Genomic DNA, 22,629 nt, shown 5'->3' with positions numbered 1-22,629 from the left:
TCCCTTAATTTCCACTGACAAGCATAGCAAAATGCCAGAGTTCATTTCGCTGTCATATTTGCCAAGAAACAGTCATCTTCCTGCTGGGTAGGGAGACGTACATTTAGATTCTAATAGAATTTGGGCGGCATCATTCTCCGAAATCATCCTGCCTTGATATTCTTCCAGGCCAACATGCACACACACTCTGTCATAACATATTTCCAACAACAGAAGTTGTGAAGTCACCTGTGGTTATGAAGACCTTGTCTACTTCAAAGAGCAATTGGAAAAGACTTAGAAAGTAAGCTAGCAGAAACTTATCCAAAGAGACTTGCTTTGCATAAGAGGACAATATCCCCAGGCAACCTGGGGTTAAGTACTTTGTTCATGGAGACAATAGCCATGTATTGCTTCTTGTACTATTTTTACCTGCAATCTTTTGGCTCCTGATCAAGATTGTTAACCACTACACTACAGTACCACTATGACCCGACAATTGTGTCAAACTTGGCAAATATGGGCTGGTCTTGATTGAGGGTTTTAATCGACACCCTTTCCAGCCCAGACTATTCACACCTACACTGTATTATAACCATCATTCACAACAGCTACAGACTACACCCCATTTACAGGCCCCAGAAGGGCTAGTTTAGACCACTTATGGTACATTCTAACAATATGGTACTTTGAATGGAGTGACATCAATTGTTGCTGAAATAAATTGTGGGTCCGTCACGTAGGATCCATTGCTCGCCACAGAAGTTTTTCAAATTTTCAAGCACCAATGCAGGCGGCAGCCAATCAGATTGCCTTATGCAAATAAATACAACTAATGTGATTGGCTGTTGTCACTATGAAGGTCGCGTCAGCACCAAATTTCAAACACACTCTCCATCTGGTGGTTCGTCAGCATGGTGGTTCCTAGAGAACCAATTTTTCCCTCGGGCCATTTTCCTGGTTGTTTTTTCACTGGCAGCAGGAACTCTGAAGCGGTTGACATCTACGTCTTTATTCGCTGCATTTATGAATGTCAACAACAGGTGAATGGAGGATGCCATGATTGGAGCTGTTTTTATTGTATGTTGTGGGTTTCATGATAACAGAGAAGGAATGTAAATGCACAATTAATGTGATTGAAAGAGCATGAAAATCTGACTAAATCTCCTATTCTAAGAACTTAGTTCTAGGAACTAGCCAGCATGCAGGTTCCTAGAGAACAAATTTCTCCCTCAGGCCGTTTTCCTGGTTGCACTTGCACCTTTCCTTGGGAGCAGCAACTCAGAAGCAGATGACAGTGACATCTTCATTCACAGTTTTTGTTGTGTTTTGCGGGTTTCGTGATAATGGAGATGGAATGTAAACACACAATTTACGTGATTGAAAGAGCAAAAAGTTGGGCTAAGAGAAATCTCCTGTGGCAACTTGCTTTGTTTTAACTTGCAGTGTTACATATCATCGAGGCCCAGAAAAGCACACAACGCTGCAGAAAACAGGTAGCTAAATGCCATTATTACAGTTTTCCATGTTCGTGGAGTAAATATTTTTACATGGCTTTTTAAAGCCGGTGTTCCATATACGTCTGGCCAGTCAGCATACACTTACATCACTGGTAGTTCCTACAGAACTGTTTTAGACCCTGCTCTGAAGTAAGACCTAGTTCCCCCAAACAGAGTTCCTAGAACTAAATATGCCCCATTTCCAGACACCAGAAGGGCAAGTTTAGACTTCTTATGGGACCCTTCTTACCTCAGAAGGAGTTAGCAAACATGATGGAGACATATGCCCCAATGACCCCAACAATTTCGTCACACTTGGCAAATGTGGGCTGGTCTTGATTGTAGGTTTCAATCTACACCCTTTCAATGCCCGGCCAAGACTGTTAACAACTACTCTGTACTATAACCACCATTCTAAACAGCTACAGACTGTCCCATTCCCAGGCCCCAGAAGGGCAATGCTAGACCTCTTATGGGACCCTGCTTACCTCAAACAGCCTAATTATGTTGGTGAACATGATCAAGACACATTTGCCATGATGACCCAACAATTTTGTTGAACTTGGCAAATAGGGGCTGGTCTTGATTGTAGTTTTCAATCTACACCTTTTCAAAGCACATTCCAGATTGTTAAGCACTACACTACACTGTAACCCCATTCACAACAGCTGCAGACTTTACCCAATTTTCAGTCCCCAGAAGGGCAATATTAGACCTCTTATATAACCCTGCTTACCTCAAACAGCCTCATAACCCCACTCCCAATCCCAAGAAGGACAAGTTGAGCCGTCTTACCTTAAAAAGCCTCAAGATGTTGGCAACCATGATGGAGACAGAGCTGGCAGCTGCACCAATGACTCCAACGATTTTATCTGGCTTGGCAAATATGGGCTGGTCTCCATTGGCACAGCGTACATCCGAACCGTCACGCTCAATGAGAGCTTGTACAAAAGTAAGCGACTGCTCCAGGGCGTAGGTGTCCCGTGAGCAGGTGTCCAGGATACGGGCCCCCAGTGTCACGTTGGGCAGCAGCTCTGGGTCTTTGTTGATGAGGTCAATTGCAAAAAGCATGGCCTCCAGTCTGTGAATACCCTTCTCCTTCTTTAACTCCCCGCAGGGAACGCCACGCTCACCTCGGGAGTGAACCGGAAACAGGCCACCCAGGATGATGTCGCCGTCTAGACGGATAGAGTGGGCATACTCAACAGGTGGTGTCTCCACCCGCTGGAGGGAGACTGGAAACCAGTAGCAGAGAAAGAGGAGGAGCTGGTATTGAGTCCGACTTATGCGTACAAGATCCATATCCACAGGTACGTTGGGGACAATGTGAGGAAATGTAGGTCCAGAAATTCCCGGTGGTGGGATTGAGGACTAATAGGTCAAAAGACGGATGGTACCATCCATGCCCATTTCAAAGCTGAAGTTGTGCCTTCTGACCATTTAGAGTGAGACCACAGGAATTTCTTGTGTGGCAAAAACGTCTGGTGTACATGTCATGTGACTGGTAACAGGTGATATAAGGAAATGCAAAAATGTCAAACAAGTGCCTTTCCACATCAAGCCCCAAAACTCTCACATCTTCAGAAGCATCTAAAGAAAAGAAAACATTGCATGAGTCGCTGCACAAAGAGAGAATCAAACATGACGCAGGCACAATATATGCAAGCAACAAAGCAAACTCATCAAACACACGAGCATCTTGACAGGGAGGAAATTACATCACAGTCATTTGGAGCTCAGTGTGGTCTTTCATGTCTGCCTCACTGAGAAGAAAATAAAATAAAATCAAGGCCGTCTTCTCTAACATTTGCATAGACAACCAAAGACATTTCGCAGTGAGAGGAAATGTGTCTATTTGTGGACAATAGAGCTGTCGGGTCGATTGTTACAGCTTTGTGGAGTGGAGTGGGACAGAGGGTAATCAAGGAGAGTTATGGCAGATTGATCTGCACAACAGTTTTTTCTTCTTTTTTTTTCAGGATCCACAGATATAAAAAATTTTGGCCAATGCAGATAGACTGTACTTATTATAATGTTACTGTTTACTAATATTATACACTATATTTTTAAATTCAAAAGTCTTTGAAATTACCTTTACGGTTTTTAAAATAACATGTAATGTATCTTGAGAAGTCTATGCTCTTGATACAAATATAGCACTCTGTCTCTCCCTGTGGGCTATTCTACATCAGTCCACATTTCTTTCATTTTAGCCGAACCACACTAAGCTCCTAAATGAAGGCTGCTAATTTACATTGTTGTTGGCACACATTAAACACCTGAAACAGTTCAGGGAGTCGAGACAGAGAGAACCTCTCGTGAAACACCTTCACATCCCCACTCTACACTGGAGAGTCATCGTTATGTTACGCACAACCTTGCGCTTCCGAGAGACACATGCTGCGCAATCTGCCGCCTCCGTGCGCCAAGAGCATCACTCTACAACGTAAAGGAAAGTCCACTGCATACTTCCGAGTGTGATTCTGCACTCCTGGTGAGGCACAAATGCCACTGAAATTCCCACACTAACCCAGACACTATAGACTACGCAGGAAAAATCCCATCATTTCCCCCTGGATCTTACTGTGAACTTTATACTACCTTAAAAACAACATTTCCCTCTCTATACCGTATTATTTTTGTCTGTTCCATAAAAATGACTCACTCCTATTCTAACGGCACAGTTCTGTCGTAATGATTCTATATTGCTCTATTGTATTCTAAATTACTCCGTTCTGTTTTGTTATATTCTATACGGCTCCATTCTAATGACTATTCCATTTTTCTACTCCATACATCTTCGGGGAAGACCAGTGCGCATTGGTTTCTCGAGTGCAGAGACTGCCTGTTTGAATCGAATGCATTTGCATATATGATAGTATATGTGCATATGCATAATTGGATTTATTTCAGCCTATTCTACTCGTTTGCACGAACTAATCTCTATATGAGAGTTCGGGTCTTTCCTCTCTTCTGTCGTTATATCAGATGGAGTTATTACCCAGTGTACCCCATTCCTCTTTTTAATTTACAAGAATCAGTATGTGTCAAGCAGAACCATCTTCTACTGGAGATGCCATTATATTTCCACCAGGAGAACCTGTCTCATAGGAATCCAGAGCTCTCTCTCTCTTACAACTGTAAAGCGTATGCTTCTCCAAAAACACAGTGTCGCGTGCAATTTGGAGTTTATAGTCTGTGAATGCAACTCGTGAGAAAGACATGAGAGGTTTAAAAATCCACAGCCTATACATTAATCACGCACATTTCTGGTTGATAATTCTGAATTTATGAGAGAAATAAACTCTGCAAACCCAACAGTCCATGTATATGAATCAGCATGCATGCATGCATGCGTGTGCATTTACGCACATTCCTTTGATGCAATGCAATGCAATGATTCACACAGTCTAATCAACACAGCCTCTGCATTCTGCTTCAATTCTTTATATACACATCACGAATGCGCGAGAACCCTCATTAAAAGCGCAACTATTTGTTCTGAAGCAATAAAGTGCTTTTAAGTAACTATTGCCATCTTATAAAACACAAACAAGCTCTAAAGAAACAGCTGTGACATTCCTTTTCGTTTCACAATAAAACAATTATCTTTTAGATGACTGAGTTTTCGTACTCTAAAGATATCCATGAGCAGCATTTCAAACCGTATTTTCTTTGATAGTATAATTCCTGCAGCATGAGAATACCATTTTAAAGAATACCAACATGAAAGTGCAGTAGATGCGAGATCTTACCTTCTTTCTGCTCTTAGAAGCTGGTTTGTGGTGCTGAAATGAACAGCGCATCACCAAAATCCTCCCTGTGAATGTGATTGCTCTCTCACTCACACTCACACACCCTCTCTCTTCCGTGCATCACATGCAATCTTAAATGAAACATGCTCTCATTTCAGAAGGAAAATTCTCAGGAACGTTTGCTTCTCACTCACACTCACACACCCTCTCTCTTCCGTGCATCACATGCAATTTTCAGAAGGAAAATTCTCATTAACACGTTTTGAATGCTAATTCAGTTAAATATTACCGAATTTACACAATATTTTTGGATGTACTCTTAATTATCTTAAACCTCAACTGACAAAATCAAATTCAATTTATTAATTCAATGAGTCTGAATGCAAACAATTACTAATAGTTCCTAATTAGCATGGCAAATACTATTTATATATTCATATTTTTGGTCCACCATCAAGGAACGTTTGCTCAGAATGATTATTATTATTATTTATATATTCAATCAATATTTAGGTTTTTTTGAATGTCAGATTTGGCTGTAATACACTTGGGACAGCTGGTTTATTAATAGTGCACTATTGCCCTCTAGTGGTATAAAAATACTTGATCGCTCACCAAATTATGATAAACTGCTCAGCACAACCTAAATGATTTACTATTAGATATCACTCCTTGGGATTTAATCATCTTTAGCCTTTCTATAAATATAATCAATAATACATTTAAAGTCTCATTTTATATATAGAATCACAATAATTTGATGTGCAAAACCATATTTTGATGAAAAAGAAAACTCACAAACCTCTTTTAGTTTCCTCACAAACTCTTGGTTTGGAAATCCTGGTATATGATAGAAATCCTGTTATATGATAACACAACATGCCTTTATACGCAACTTAAAAGAAAAAAAAAACTCAATACACAGTCAATTTCGCTGTTTATTTTAGGTCAATACATTCATTTTAATAACGAGAAATAAAACTTCTACCAACGTTTATCCATCAAGCCTCCGGAAGGCTAAAAAAAGTAACTTGGATCTACAGATTTGAATGCTTGTGAAGACCTGTTATCCTTTCTTTAAATCTTAACAGCCAAATGAGGAGAGAAATATAATGAAAGAAGCATCTACAACTGATAGGAGACGAATTAATCAAAGAACTGCAGCGAAAAGGCAACTAAAAAATCTCATAGAAAACATTTAACTTTTGCCTGCAGTTCATATAAGGACAACTGGTTGTCTTCCCCAGAGCATGTGCTTGTTCAAACATAAAAGATCCCTTTCCCTTAATATAAGTGAAGTAGCATCCGAGTTCATGACGTTCCAGTGGTCTTCAGTCTCCACGGTTTTCTCAGTAACAGAAAAGAAAGACATCCAGATCTTACTCCATACGACTGCACTGAATACCAATGAGCCTGATGGGTGTCAATAGCCCACGTTCAGCTGCTGTCTGCAGGAGTTCAATGCCATCTCGCCAAGAGCATGTGTGCCTTGAAGCTCCACCCGAGGCTAAACCTACTACAAGAGGATCCTGGAACAAACGTTTCCTTGGTTTTGGATGGAAATGTCAAATCTTATTGATGGCATCGGGGGAATGGAAAGCATATGTATGTCCTCTCATATCTGAGAGTGGTCAGAAGCCCTCATAAATGGTTTATAGAGTGCACCTGAAAATATTGTACCGTTACACTGACATACATTCTCCTGTATGGACAAAGGAAAAGCTCCTTAAAGCCCACACACATTTCTGAGGGTTTCTTATACCGCAAGTTTTTTTGTTAACTTTTTGTAGTACAGCAATGTTTCTTTTACTTTTTTAGTGGTTCTGATTTTCTTTGCGACTCTCACTGTCCAGTATGTCTTTCCACAGTTGCTGCAAATCCAGTTTGCTGTCAGAAGATATCTAATAAAGAGAGACAGAAGGAGACACAAAATACTATCATAACATTATCAAGGATTTGTAGACAGTTAGCATGATGTAATACCACATTATGAGAGGATGCCACGATATTCTTTAAAGGTTATTGGAGTACATTGTAAGTTTATGGTCATTAAACTGATTGAAACCGTTCACAATATATTATATAGCCATTTTATAGTAGGGATGCACCAAAGTTAAAATTTTATGTTATGCTATTTTGTCTGAATGAATAAAAAATCCAACATTATAAACTAAAATTAAACATTTTAAATTCTACAAGTAAATTTAGGCACTACAACATTATTATGAAAAACCGATATTCATTTTGATTTGCTAAAGATTATATTTGAGGGTTATTAAATTTTTTGAAAATATTTTCTTTCCCATGATCTCACTTTAAGTTAATCTAAATGTAAAAATGCTAAATGTAAAAATATATATAATTAAATAATATGTCGTCTGATATGGTACCGATATATCTCCCTATGATAGAGTGCAAGAGACTGTGAGCAGCTGAATGGTTTCCATTGAATGGACTTCAGTACATTATCACTTAAGCAACCCTCTGACACATGTCGACTGGGAGCGGGCGGTAATCCAGCCTTCATGTGTTTTCAAGTTACATATAACTAACTGCAACCCAGAGACAAACACAAGGACTAAGACCCAGAGGAAATGCTAACTGTCAGACTGACATATGGACTTCTACCACAGGGAGAAAATGGGGCAGTAATGGGGAAAAAAGCAAGTCAAAAATGTACATGTATACCCAAGGCAACTCTGTCACCCTTATTTGAAGATCAGAGAGCTTTTCTTGTCTCTCTGGTCCTGTCCCTTATTTGAAGATCAGATACAGCCCGGCTGAGTCGAGCGCTGTTTCCAAGGACTCGGGTGAGTTATCTCAATTGCTTCTTAAAGGAGCCCCCCTCACCGCTCAACCAGCTCCCCAAGAGCTCTTTAAACCTTGAGGTGAGACCGGGGCGGCCTAATTTCCGAGGCCTTGCTGTGGCATCCATGCTTCTTTCTTCCATGCAGGAAGTCCACCTTGGGATTTCTTTCATTCATTAACAGCAAGGCTGTGGTAGCAGTCCACCAGCCAAAGCACAATTCCTTTCTCCAGCGACAACACACCATCTGCTGTTCCATCGGAGTTCAGAGAACAGGAAACAGCTGCACACAACCTAGTGAGCTGCCTACCTAGACAGCCTTTTAAGACATCATAAGCTCACTCCCAATTAAGCATCAGGATTTAAACTAAAGGTAGCATTACACTGTTGACTTCTAAAATGTTTTAGCCAGATCAAAGGAAGAAATGCATACAGTTTTTGTAAAGAAGGCAATTGCAGAATGCACTGTGATAATATAATCTGGCTTCTGAGATGTTCTGATCTAATTCGAAGGCAAAACTATGTTTCTTTTGCCAAGAAGAATGCATTGCAATGAGCTAACTGAAAATGGAAAGTTGGTGAACAGAGCAGAAGAAATGTCTAGTATTTTATTCAATACCTTAAAGTGCTGAGAATAATATTTTCTGTATACTATGAATTGCTCCAAAATGTAGTTGTTAGCTTAGCAACAAGCTAATTTCCAACTCCACCAGAATCAACTGTAAGTCAAGTAGCACTATTATTTGCTGAGTTACTCCCCAGCTAACAAAACATGTTCTAAGAACGTTTTACTAACATTCCTATTGGGTTATAAAAACATTATTTCTGAATGTTCTCTGAATGCTCAAAACATCCAATTTTAAAATGTTTTATAATCATTTTTTTCTTGGTTATGGGAATGTAAAGGAAACATTCCACGTCATCATTTAACATTATGGGAATGTTACTTTTGAATGTTCTCTGAACGTTCTGAACTCTGAAAGTAGTAACATTTGAAGTCGGTTAGATGGACATCCAACTAAAACGTTTCAGGAAAAACCATTCTATGAGGAGAACACATTTTAAGAACATTATTAAAGGCCAGATAACTTTGAATGTTCTATTAACGATACTGCAAGAGTTTGTCAAAAAGTTCTGAGAACGTTCCCTGTTAGCTGGGTCCCTAGGTAGAGCACTCCATATTATTAACTCATGAGGCTTCGTTTCAATTAGTATCCTGCCCTAGAAGGAGCTACAGTACCTATGGAGGAAGTAGACAGAGAGGCAGCTCACGAGGGTTTGGAACAGAGTTTGTGAAGTGCATTGATTCAGAGGCACTCACCAAAGCATGACCTTGGATCTTGTTCTGATACCTGCGCTCCTGGTTGTGGATTTCAGATGGCTTCTCTTGTGCAACCCTAGGTATCTTGTCTTTTTAAAGCTCTGCCCACAGATATTGCACACGTGCAGAGATTTCTTGCCAGCACCCCCTTTTGGGCTACCAGGCTTTAATTTTTTGTTATGAGTCACTTCCTCGTTGTGGCGCTTCTTATTGCTGGTCTTCAAGGTCTTTTTGCCCACTATGCCAGGAGCTTTTGGAGGCAAGTTCCTGCGTGTCAGATATGGTGAAGTGTGGCTGTGGTGGACATTCACTTCTTCTTGTCGACCTTGAACTTTCTCCTCTTCTTTGTTCAACACGACCTCCGCTGGCTTCTTGACGGCGTAGCTCTCCAGCGACTGGGAGATCCTGCTCAGGTAGGAGGACTTCTTCTTGTGGAGCTCTGAGAGATGGCGTAACACGTCCCTCTTGCGGCGTGTCTTGTAGCGGCAGAGCGGACAGCTGTAAAACTTGACAAAGAAGTCCGTGCCATTATCCGTGTGCAGCTCAATGTGTTTCTCCAGGTTTTGCACAGAGCTGAAGGTCCGCCTGCAGAGCTTGCAGAAGCGTGCCTTAAAGTCAAAGCCTATGGAGAAGTGAGCCTTGGATGAGACCTTGTCCTCCTTGGGGCTCTTCTGGCTCTGGGCGTCAGAGGAAGAGCTGGGACTAGTGTTGGGATTGTCTGGAACTTTACCGTTGGGTATTTTCTTGGAGCTGGACGTGGAATCACTGGAGCTGGTTGTGGAACCAGAAGATGCAATCTTGTGTACAGTCCACAGGTGTCTTCTAAGGTGGCCTCGAACCCTGTACGTCCTGTTGCAAATGAGACATTTGCAGGGGGCCAGGTCTTTGTCACATGCTTCTTCTGTTGGCTCCTCAGGTTCTTTGCTATCCTGATGCCCCTTTTCTGCATCTTCCTCTCCCTTCTCTATGTTCTCACTCTTATCTTCCTCTTCAATAATATTGTTCTCCTCTTCTTCCAACTGGACCTGCTCCATGTACGGTTCCTGGCTGTTGGAGTGGTAGTGTCTCCAGCTGTCTGGGGTCGTGTGGTTTGGGCTCCGAGATGAAGGTTGCAGGTTATCTTCTTTGGACATGTACTGGTACACAGCATTCTGGTTGCCAGCAATGGGCTCCAGTTTCAGTATGTATTCCTCTTTATCAGATCGGGGATAGATCGCTTCAAGAAGTTCTTTTATGCTCTTCTTGCCATCTCCAGAAAGGCCTGGAACCAAGAAGTAGACATTAGTTAAAGGGGCCATATTATAGAACATTTGTATTCTTTTTTTTTTTTATATTAAAGATTACTATGTAGATACACTATAACATTTATTACATAAAGTTCACCCAGAACATTTGATAAGAAAAAACAATGTGTCATTGATAAATCAGTTATTACATCCCAACCATAACCATAATTAACATGATCATCTATGTTTGCAGGTCATCAGCATACAGTATTCAACAACTTGACAAACCGTGATTAATGGCAGTGTGAAATATGTTAAGTTTAACCAATCAAATTTACATATAGAAGTCTTAAAGGTACAGTAGCATAAATGCTATCTGTTTATTAAAGGGGACATGAACTGAGAATTTAAAATTAATTTGATCGTTCGATATATAAGAGGTTATTGTGCTATAAAACATTCTGTAAGTAACTCATTACTTTCTCGCTAGTCTAAAAACAGCTTTTATTGAAGCCAATCTGCCAAAACGACAGCTTGTGGAATGAACAACTCTATGAACAGGCAGAATTGCAATCATCAATTGTGCTTTATAGCCATATGTCAATAAAAAATACTCTTTCGGAGAGAATGAAAAGTAGAAATGCAGTGCTGTACTAACCATCAGGTTCAGGCATTCGAGTGAAACAATAAATTTCCTTGTGTTTGATCAAATTGGGAAGGCCACGGAAGAGACTGCGACAGAGTTTACATTCAAAGATTGTGTCCACCTCTTTGAGGAGAATGTGTTTCAGCTGTGCAGTACCTGCAAGTAAGCGCAAGAGGGCAGTGATTAGACTTCTTAGGGATTCTGTGTTGGCTCAGTCAATGCTTGTGATGATTGGGAAAAATTCTACACAGTTTCCATTTCATTCTAACTGTTCAGTCTACTACGATCATAAAGAGAGGAAACAGAGGTTAGGTAACACATTGTGAACAGACACAGCACCTGTGCGGAAACATTCGATGATCTGCTGGATGCCAGATTTGGAGGTTAGCAGCGGTGTTTGTAGCAGAGGAGGATCTCCAGGTTCTGTGGAATAGACTGCAATAGAAAAACAGTGTATTCATGAATTATTTACAACATGCACACTAGACGTTTGAAATGTTCAGAACAGTTTTAAACCAATAGATTTGCTGCTGTAAACAAAGAAAAGGCATAAACCATCATTCTAAACTCTAGTATATTCTAAATGCACATAGTGAAGGTTGAGAAAACTCATCCAATTAATCATAGACCTCAGTTATAATGCTGCTTATCTCTCTTATTAACACCTATGACAGTCCGTCAGGCTGAATCTCTTTTCAGACAAACTCATTATACAGAAATGATGATCTGAAGTCTAGTTAGCTGCTGTGCTCATGCCAGTATGTTTTGCATGGCAGATCTCGCCGATGAGTCATATCCATTCAGAGGTTCAGCTTGTGCTTTCTAAATGAGTTTTTATTAAAGTTTGCATTATTGATGGCCGCTGTCTAGATGAGTATTTGCGAAAACGTCTGGCTCTGAAACAAAAGCTTTGATTTAATACACATCTCCATTTTTCCACTGGATAAATCGGATAATATCTCTTCTGTTTGGGTTATGTATGCCAATATTTCAAGGTGGTGATTAATGAAGCTCTAGTTTGTGGAGACTATAACAGAAAGGACTTTTATTAGTGGAGTCTGCAATAGCAAATATCACTAGTATTATTATTGCTCATACTCAAGGTTAAGGATCTGAACGAGTTTGCACAAGCAAAACCTGTTATATTCTCTTAGAAATCTAGAGATGTTAAAGAACCGATTATCTAAAATGACTCTAAAAGAGCTTTTTCCATCACCAGAGCTACATGGGAACAGATACGCAGTGGAAGACAATAACTCTTCCCTACGTGAGGAGGTGAAAAATCACTTGTGTGTGAAGATACGGGGCATGAACACAGCTGTGGATAAAGCGACCAAATCAGTCGGAGATTGATGATGGGGATGTTGGTGAATATATGGCCGGACCAGCCAGCAAAGCCCAGCGGTGTGTTTACAGCGGCCCTCAGAGACTCGCCTTATATTGGAGGTGTTTTATGACTGTGTGAGGGAATTTCCTACAGGAACGGCCGGAAATTTGCCAATGTCAGGACGGCTAGGTGAGGAGGTGGCAGTCAACACACTCAGAATCAATCTAGGGCTCTGCGGTTGAACACTGCTGACTGATGTTTGCACGAAACAGTTCTGTCTGTACACAAGAGCCAAGTGTCAGATGAGAGATTTTATTTTAGTTTTGGTAAGTAAAACCTGATTTGACTCATTGGCTTGCAGATAGTAAAACATAAAAGAGTTTAAAATATTTAGATTATTTAGTAATTTCACGGTAAGTTTATCAGAAATAATGTATATTTAAAAGTTGATGAACTTGATGAAAAATTTTACCCTGGCAACTAATTGAAATAAATATGTTTAAGTACTAAAATTACTAAAACCAAAGCTGGAATAAAAATTAATTAAAGCTATATAGATAAATGAAAAAACTAATAGAAATTACAAAAGCATAAGAAAAACTACTACTAAGCTGAAATTAAAATGAAAAATGAAAATATAAAAATAAAGCTAGTTTAAAATACTAAAAATAATTTTTAAAAACCTACTAAAAATTACACACAAATTACTAAAATGAAAACTGAAATTATAAAAACAAAAGATAATTCAAAATATTTTAAAAAAGACTAAAACCTAGGCTAAAAATAAAATTTGATTTTTAAAAAAAATCTGAACTCAGAATGTTAAAAAATTTAAGTCTAATAAAAATGTCAGAATCACATAAAAAAAACTGTAACTGTAAAACCGAAGTTAATTCAAAAATTAAAAAAAAAGCAAATGACTAAATCTTAAACTAAAATTAAAATGAAAACTTAAAATATAAAATCCAATATCCAAAATATAAAAAATACATACAAATTACTAAAACTAAAATGAATACTGAAATAAAAACAAAAACTAATTATAAAAAACTGGAAATATGAAAGGAAAAAATATGCAAATGGAACAGTAAAAAAGGAGAAAACACATTTATATTTCAATTTAGAAATGTATTTATCTTAGTTTTGTATGCTCAAAATTAATGTTGGAATTGAATGGAATACACTTTCTTCAAAGCATATAAGAAATTTAAATTCATTTCTACCATTAGTAAAAACAAAGCATGAAAACGTAACGTCAACAGGAAGTGACACTGCTACATCCCATCACTTTCACACAGACCTCAAGCCCCTCCCCTGAACCCACCCCTCATCACAGGGGGCGTGGCCTCTGGACATCCCAGAATAATGGGGCAAAGAGCAGCTCAATCAATGCTTCAGTCACAATCTCCACACAAACACTTTCATTTCAGCATCATACCACAGTTATAAACATGATAGAAATCTTTATAAAAGACAAACTAATTCATAAGGAGCTGATCATTACTTGATAAAAAGCCTTTGACAATTGCACTTAGCTTGATTCAGTAACCTGAAGTGTAAGTTACCACCAATTCACACTAGTTTATGTATGCGTGTGTAAATTTATCTTCCATTAAAAGAATAAGCTGAGGGGGAGGGGCATGACCTCTCCACTGCAAGGGTCACAGACTCTATTGACCCCTACTGAGTGAGGGACAATAGCAGGCCATGGAGGAATTTGCTGTAATCCTCTAATAGGTAAGGATCAGAGCCGATGGGCCGCTTTTAAAATGCATTTACTCTTGTTCGGATTATATCCATTCATGTGGACCGGTCAGAATGGATCCCAATGGTCAAGAAGCGTGTAGTATGTACTACATGCAGTACTCATTTAAGATTCAATAAACAGGCAGAAAGTGGAAGTTTACCTAGCGTCTTGCTCGTATGGTCAGGCCCAGGCACAGAGTCCTCACCTGTGACCTCATCCGTCTGACAAGACTTCTCATTGGCTGGGGTTTCCTCCATCTCTGAACCACCTCAGATGTGTCTCTGTGGAGGAAGAGAGAACAGCAGAGCAATAAACAGCCATGCCAAACCCTAAACGGTACTGCAGAGAGCTTTTAAAGCATGATATATTGACAAAAACCTTTAAATCTAGCTTAATTTATGGTACTATAATTATTAAATTACTAAACTGAATTTCTAAATGCATGTCTGATTATTAAATGTAGTTATTGTTATATCTTTTAAATTAGGCTTTCCCACCTCCCATATTTTCCAGAATGTGTATATATGGGCATATATATATATATATAAATAAATAAAACATGCTGCCACTTTTACTCCAAAGCTTATATAATGCAATTAACATCAAAGCACACAAAAAAAAGTGTGCAAAGCAAGTTTATTTGTATGATGGTGCATTTAAATAATATACGATTTGCATCATTTATGTTTGTTATCAAATTTAACAAAAAAAAAATCAATTCTGAATACCATTAAATTGAAAGAACTTGTTGTGGAGTGACAGGAAAATAAAATGTACATGCACATTTATGTCCAAACACCACGTGATAGTGGATTTTGCATAATAGGTGCCCTTTAACAATGCAATTTTGACCCAGTGTGACTTATTTTCCGGAAAATATGATGCATGTAATTTTGTCCTTTTTGAAATTTAGTTACTGTAGATTTTGATTGTATCTCTGTCAGTTTGTTTGTCCATTATAACTTTGCTTGTCCATTTTACAACACGTCCTTTGCCCTTGAATAAAAACATACTGGTTATTAAAGGACCTACATCAGATGTCTTTCACCCTGTAAATGTTGTGCCTGTAAAAGACCCTACACACTCAATAATCACACTAAAGAGAGCCATCAAACAACACTCACTGACACTGTAATGCAATAAGATGTGTGCTTTTTCATGGTTTTCAAAATCCTTAGACAACTGGACTGTTTATTAAACCAACTACATGCAATATATTTTGTTTATCTTCGGAAAACAAAAGGAAAAATCATGTCTCGGCTCTGGTCACCATCAGCCTTTACTGAATGGAAAAGAGCAGCATGAACTTTCTGCTAAACATCTGCTTTTGTGATCTACAAACAGGTCTGAAATGACATGAGGGCGAGTAAACGATGACATCTTTGGGTGAACTATCTCTTTAAGCAAGATCTCTAAGAGTCGCCCTCTGCTGGAGTCTGGTTGAAAAACAACAACATATGCTCTCAGTCTTGACAATCACTGAAGGTTTCTACATGACAAGCCCATTGAAAAGTTCATAGAAGATCAGTTTGTCTATATCTATCTATCTAGTTCTCACTCCCTCTCTACATCTTCCAAAATGCATGCCATTTTTATGTTTTTGTTTTTACTTACAACCGAACCCCTAAATATGTATTTCATGACATAAAATAAGAAAGAGTAACATGTGTTCACTTCTTGTTGACATCAGCTTCTAAATATGATGTATGCATTATGCTTTATCACAGAGAACAGGTGATGGAAACTGTGATTCTCATGTGGTCTCATTGCTTACTTTCTAGAGACAAGAATGTAATAAGACATTAAACTTTGGGAAGAATCAATGATAAAATGTTAATCATCGGTCACTGAAAAACGAAAAACCACTAATCTGAATACTTTGGTGTGTTATGGTCGTATAAACAACCAGAAGCGCTGACAACTCAAATAGCCTCCACTTCATGAACCGAAAAGATCATCATAATCAAGAGCTCCGAACATCCCAACAACATCTATCATCCAAAAAACGCTTTTTGTGTAAACACTGGCAGAGGATTTCGCTCATTACTTGGATGATTCAGTCATGGAAATTTTTTTTGTCCCCTTGGGTGATTTAAAAGAAAACATTTTTTTTTTTTTTATATATATATATTAATATAAAATATATAAATATATATATATATTATTTTAACTTTTAACTGGCTCTAAAATCATTTTTCCTCATTTATAAGAGCTTGAAACATGAAACTTGAAAGATTTTCTCTATTTCGGGCCAAATATCAACTACCACTGTATAAATGATTTACAACATTGTACTTCAGATTTTTTTTTTTTTCTTCAGATTTTTACTTAAAAAAAAGTTATTTTTATAACATAAAAAATTGGTCCTTGTAATTGAACTTTAAAATGTATTTATTTACTTCTCCTGTCTTTCCTTTAATGTTTTTGAAACAGCTGCTAATTTTAATATTTGTGGTTTTTCTTTTTTACTTCTAGGTTTTTTTTATTTCATCTATTATGATAAGTGTTATGTAAACAAAGTGCTTTGTGTTATAAAACGCAATAAAAAGTCAGTTGTGTCAACACAATTAGTTAAAAACACATTTTGACACATTTTAACATAATATCACGCATGAGTTACATGATTATGGCATCACACAAAGCACATTGTGAGGCATTACATCACTTTGTGTCTGCATATTTACTAACTTAAATGTAAACACAAAATCTCCAGAAAACACATTTACAACTCAAGAGTGTAAATTACTACAAGTTGTTCTTCATTACTGTACTTAAGTATTATTTTCTCTGCATTCTCACATTTAAATGAAGATCTTAAGTGAACCAGCTGACAATCAGTTTATAAACATCTGTATTCAAATGCCAAACACCTATAATAGCAGCTGCTGATGGTTTCATGTTTTCATTTGCCAATTTCAGTGTGGCATCCGGTGTGTCCTACAGCTCTACATGGTGCTGACACTGAGAAACTGTGACTAAACAAGCTGCTTTACAAAGCACTAAACTTACTTTTAAGCATGGAAAACTTTTTTTTAACCTCAAATCAGGCATGTTCTCGCTCGATACTCTGCCCTTTGATTGATTGAAATGTTGTCACGGTGTCCAAACCTTCACTTGAGCCTGATTTCTCAGTATTTTTTTTCCCCCACCTCATCCACAAACGCGTTTGAAACTAATAAAGTTACCGCGAACGGGCTAGACGAGGAAGAACCACTCGCAATTCGTTTTAAAACCACAAAGGGCGATGATGACGCATAAGGAAAAGCATAAAAGACGTCATGAAACACGCAAAACAAACTTTACAACTCATCGACAGCCAAACAAACCAGACAAACCCGAACCTGCGTTGAGTTCCGAACCGCTGCGCTGCGCTTCGCTCGTCGTTGCGCGCAGCGCTGGAGAGCCTTGCGCCATTGCGCGCACTCTCCTTCCTCACACATGATGAAAATGTCCACAAAACACAAATAACGCACTTAACAACAGTCATCTGCACCTAATAAGCCATCTAAAGCCTGTCTAATGATGCGCGGACTCGAAACCGAGCCGTCTCTTCATCATCCACGGACTGAACAACAAAACCATGACGCCATTTTCTGCAAAACAACCGCGTTCTGGGAGGAAACGCGACGCTTTTGCGTGTTTAAGACGCGAGTAAACCGCTCCATCAAAGGTTGAGAAGCGTAAACGAAGCTTCTGGTAGTTCTTACCGATATAATCCGCGGATTCCCGGAAGATACTTCGACTTTGACTTTAAGAGCTTGTGGAAGGTGCGTGACGCCTCCACCACGCGCACGTGTCCTACTGAGCAAACACTGGAGAGCTCTCAGGGTGCCGTGACCTAGTGCTTCGAGATCCGAGCCTGTCTGAGAGGTTACGCGTTCGAGTCGACTCGCGAACTGTCGGCAAAGACGACTTTTAACCTGAGGTCGATCCAGGAGACTCAAATCTACTTTTACAGTAAATAGCTTTGACTATCATGCAAATGCCAATGCAAATAAATGTACTTAACAAAAGGAAAAAGTCTCTAAAAAATGACATTTTTGACAATAGTTAAATATTTATGCACACATGCTGTTTAATGACATCAAAAAGTTTTTACATTTAAAAAAGTACGTTCTTTCCATGTTTTTTTTTTTAAATACAATTTTATTACATTTGTAATTCTAACGATTATAATAGTTAATTCCTATACATTTTAAAATTAATTAAAATATAATTTAGGCTCATTAAAATACGTAATATAGTGTTTATGTATGTAAATACATTTAAAGAAATGCATTTCTTCCATTAATTAAACTATTTCATATAAGATTTACTACTTCATATAAGATATAGCTACTAAGTTAATCATATAAGATTTATATGATCTAAACTTATTAATCAGTATCTATATAATGACAATATATTATTACCTACTGTATAATCAATATATATGCCTACCTACAAAAAAAATAAAAAAATAAAAAAATCACTGATTATCACACTAATGCCAGTGCAAATAAATTTACTTTAGGCTAAATTAGTTTGAAATTTCGAGAGAAAAAAAAAAAACATTTTTGACAATAGTGATTATTATTATTATTATTATTTGCGCACGCAGGGGTCATTATATTATATTACATTATATTTTTAAAATGTAGCTATAAATTAATTCAGTAAGATTATATGACTGATATATCAATATTAGCTCATTAATTACATAGGTAGCCTAGCAATGTTTATAATATTAATTCTAGGGTGTTATTTAATGAAACAAACTTCTTACAGATAAAACGGATATTAGTGACCAATATTTAGATGTACCGATCAGAAATTGTAAAATAATATAATGTAAAAATCTAAAATAATAAATAGCTAAGTAAACTTTTTCCTGACCTGACGTTGCTAGGAACCGCTCGAAAATTAATTTATATGAGCTCGTGCACTTCAAACGCAGGCTGCATAGATAGATAGATAGATAGATAGATAGATAGATAGATAGATAGATAGATAGATAGATAGATAGATAGATAGATAGATAGATAGATAGATAGAATAAACACTGACACTTGAATGCAAATCAAGAACACAAGCAAGCAGGTAAGAAAAATGTATTTCTGTAACAGCTGAAATGCAAATATCATCAAACCTGAAAATACACATCTATATCAATGAGAACACATGGGCCAACAGGACACAAACTGTATAAAGGACACAGGAGCTCGTCTTAGGAATGAGAGAAATGCCTATGAACACCTCTTATGTCAGATTTAGAGATTCAGTACGAACAGTCCAGGTATAAAAATAAGGCCTTCGAAATCTTTACAATTGTTATGGCTGGGTCACATCGAAGCACTGAAGGTGTGGCTATAACACATCTACAACATCAGCATCTGCCAGAGGAAAAGTGGACCGGTGATGTGGTTGGGAATGAGCTCATTAACAGGGCTGCTTGTGCAGTGTTATGACAAACCAGCTAGTTAGCAATGACATTCACTAATAATGGCAAAGTAGTAGTATGCACACATGCAACAATACATATCAGTAGACGAACTGAACAGAATGGAGAACATTACAGAATTAATTCATATTGCTTCAGGCATTTTCCTTGACGTGGAAGCAAGCCGTGTGTCTTTCACAGAAAACTCTGCGTGGGATTTTGAGTTAAACGTGTAACCGATAATGTAGCTTACAATATACAAATATTCAAATGAAACCAAAGAGGATTGGAATCTCACGTCATTCTTTATGAAATCAGCCGTTAAACTACTGAAAAAAAGTTATAATGAAAATTAAAAAAAAATGAATGAACAAAAATAAAATGCAAATCCCCCGACACACACACACACACAAAAAAAAAACAATAAAAAAAGCAAAATTAAAAACTACAAAAAAAAAATACAGAAATAAAAAATAAAAAAGCAAAATTAAAAACTATAAAACAAACAAAACTTAAAAACATTAAAATAAATATTTATATATATTATGGCAACTTTTTTTCACAATTCTGACTTTTTTCTCAGAAATGCAAGATATAATCTAGCAATGGCAAGAAAACAATCAGAACTGTGAGAACTGTGAGACAAAAAGTGATTTTTGAGTTTATATATCGCAGTTTGACTTTTTTTCTGAATTGCAAGAAACAAAATATCTATATACTCAGAATTACGATAAAAAGTCAGAATTGCAAAAAAAAAAAAAAAAAAAAATGAAAAGAGAGAAAATAAAAAGAAATAAAAATATATAAATAAAATTGCACTGCTATGCCATGGTGACATTCCTTATTTTCTACAAGAGGGATGTGTTTACAAGGACCTACTGTATAATAATAATAATACTTCATAGCTTAGTTACAGTTAAACGTTTCCTGTCGATGAACTGTAGTACACAGATTTGTGGCACTATTTGATCTCAAAAGAAAGAGCCATAAGGTCAAAAAGGGTACCATGATCAGATATTGACCGCATTACAATTTCATTCGGTTTACTTAAGTGGTCCTTCACACTATTCTGAAATATATATATATATATATATTATCATGTCAATAATTCCATAGAATAATCTCTAATGACTGACGTGCAATGGGAAAAGGCAAAACATGTAACCGAACATCCTCATCCAGACTCGGTGTGGATTGGGGGAACTTCACCGCCGCTTGACCTCAAAACATTACAGCGCCAAATCCAAATGGAAGCACTTCACGCATAAAAGATGGTGTGGAAGGGATCCGGGGTTGGTTTCTAGCTCTGGTAGCTGACCTATGGACAGTTTCGCACTGGCAGCAAGGCAACACGGTAATATTCGGGAGTAAAGAGCCGTCACAGAAAACACAAGCTGGGTTCACAGAGCGTATTGTCTTTGCACAGTCAGAAGAACTATACATGATTATTTCGCCTTATAAATTCATGTATCAATACTTTTTATAAATAAAATGGTACTCAAATCCAAAAAAAAAAACAACAACAACAAAAAGTGCAAAAAGGGATCTTTACAGGAGTTGTGGCTCCTTAAAGGAATAGTTCAGACAAAACTTTCCTGAAAACCCTCAGGCCATCCAAGATGTAGATGAGTTTGTTTCTTCATCAGATTTGAAGAAATGTAGCATTCCATCACTTGCTCACCAATGAATGCTCTGCAGTGAATGGGTGCCGTCAGAATGAGAGTCCAAACAGCTGATAAAAACATAATAATCCACAAGTAATCCACACCGCTCCAGTCAGTCAATTAACATCTTATGAAGTGAAAAGCTGGGTGTTTGCAAAAAACAAATCCATCAAGACATTTTTAACTTAAAACCATTACTTCGACTAAAATACAAGTCCATAATCCATAATGGATTATTGTGATGTTTTTATCAGCTGTTTGGACTATCATTCTGACGGCACCCATTCACTGCAGAGCATCCACTGGTGAGCAAGTGATGTGATGCTACATTTCTCCAAATCTGATGAAGAAACTCATCTACATCTTAAATAGCCTGAGGATGACCACATTTTCAGAAAATGTTCATTTTTGGGTGAACTGTTCCTTTAAATATTCAGATTCTTATGCTAGTGATGAAGAGCTTCTCAGAGATTAAACAAGAGGAAATGGAGCTGAATTGTAAATTATGAAAAAAGGTCTCAATGCAAAACCACAATGATCTGGAAACCTGTTTGGAAATAATCATTATTTTGCAATTATGTGCAATTCTTTGCACTTCACATTTGATGTCAACATGAAATGACATTTACAATCTATTTTGCTGTTGCAATTTCAGTGTAAAACTGAATATTCAGTGAGTTTCAGTGGGACTTTCTTTTTTGAAAAGTTATCATGGTGACACATTATTGGCATGTAGTTTATTAAAATTATGCAAATTTAGGCCAGGAACACTTACACTGCCGTTCAAAAATTTGGGATATGTAAGATTTTTTATGTTTTTGAAAGAAAGAAGTCTCTGTTCACCAATGCTGCATTTATTTGATAAAAAATATGGTAAAAACTGTAAAATTGTGATATATTATTACAATTTAAAATAACTGTTTTCTATTTGAATATATTTTAAAATGTAATTTATTCCTGTGATGCAAAGCTGAATTTTCAGCATCATTACCCCAGTCTTCAGTGTCACATGATACTTCAAAAAATCAGTCTAATATGCTGAAAATTTCTTATTATTATAAACGTTGAAAATAGTTGTGCTGCTTCATATTTTTGTTTAAACTGTGATTCTTTGAGGAATATTAAGCTTATTTGTCCCATTATAAATGCCACTTTTGATCAATTTAAAGAGTCCTTGCTGAATAAAAATAAAACGGTAGTGTAAATAGAGAGTAAACAGCAAACATTTCTCCGTTAACTC

General features: G+C 37.4%; 2 protein-coding genes across 6 annotated transcripts in view; both read right to left on the bottom strand.

Annotated features, from left to right (window-relative positions):
- The window catches only part of LOC109104261 (metabotropic glutamate receptor 8-like), a 189,148-nt gene extending 183,752 nt beyond the window's left edge, over positions 1 to 5,396 (bottom strand). Inside the window, exons 1-2 of one of the 2 annotated variants that reach the window (XM_042721648.1) lie at positions 5,234 to 5,396; positions 2,274 to 3,068 (exon numbers count right to left, since the gene is read on the bottom strand). In XM_042721648.1, coding sequence (XP_042577582.1) covers positions 2,274 to 2,780 — 507 coding nt within the window. In that variant the 5' untranslated portion in view covers positions 2,781 to 3,068; positions 5,234 to 5,396. The remainder of the gene's footprint in view (positions 1 to 2,273; positions 3,069 to 5,233) is intronic. The other variant, XM_042721649.1, reaches the window with a different exon arrangement.
- Positions 5,397 to 6,153: 757 nt separating this feature from the next.
- Positions 6,154 to 18,206, bottom strand: LOC109076704 (zinc finger protein 800-like). Of its 4 annotated transcripts, none has more exons than XM_042721646.1 (6): positions 18,014 to 18,206; positions 14,512 to 14,587; positions 11,572 to 11,667; positions 11,245 to 11,388; positions 9,361 to 10,621; positions 6,154 to 7,134 (listed from the first exon to the last, which is right to left on the bottom strand). In XM_042721646.1, coding segments are annotated over exons 2-6 (1,554 nt in total). In that variant the 5' UTR covers positions 14,564 to 14,587; positions 18,014 to 18,206; the 3' UTR covers positions 6,154 to 7,133. The 4 variants fall into 4 exon arrangements, with proteins under 4 accessions (XP_042577580.1, XP_018947923.2, XP_042577581.1 ...); XM_019092378.2 differs by having other exon boundaries at positions 14,467 to 14,587; positions 18,014 to 18,205; XM_042721647.1 differs by lacking the exon at positions 18,014 to 18,206 and adding an exon at positions 17,648 to 17,944.
- Between the last annotated feature and the right edge of the window lie 4,423 nt (positions 18,207 to 22,629).

This window comes from Cyprinus carpio, chromosome B4 (genome assembly GCF_018340385.1).
Source record: "Cyprinus carpio isolate SPL01 chromosome B4, ASM1834038v1, whole genome shotgun sequence".
In the NCBI taxonomy this organism is placed as follows: Eukaryota; Metazoa; Chordata; class Actinopteri; order Cypriniformes; family Cyprinidae; genus Cyprinus; species Cyprinus carpio.
The sequence above is the reverse complement of the archived record's forward strand: the minus strand, read 5'-3'. Positions and strand labels throughout refer to the sequence as shown.

Coding starts and splice junctions, on each gene's coding strand:
- LOC109076704 (XM_019092378.2), bottom strand. CDS start 14,563: ATGGAGGAAACCCCAGCCAATGAGAAGTCTTGTCAGACGGATGAGGTC. Junction 11,668..14,466: donor CCATACGAGCAAGACGCTAG/GTAAACTTCCAC, acceptor TTTCTATTGCAG/TCTATTCCACAGAACCTGGA. Junction 10,622..11,244: donor TCGAATGCCTGAACCTGATG/GTTAGTACAGCA, acceptor TCTTGGTTCCAG/GCCTTTCTGGAGATGGCAAG.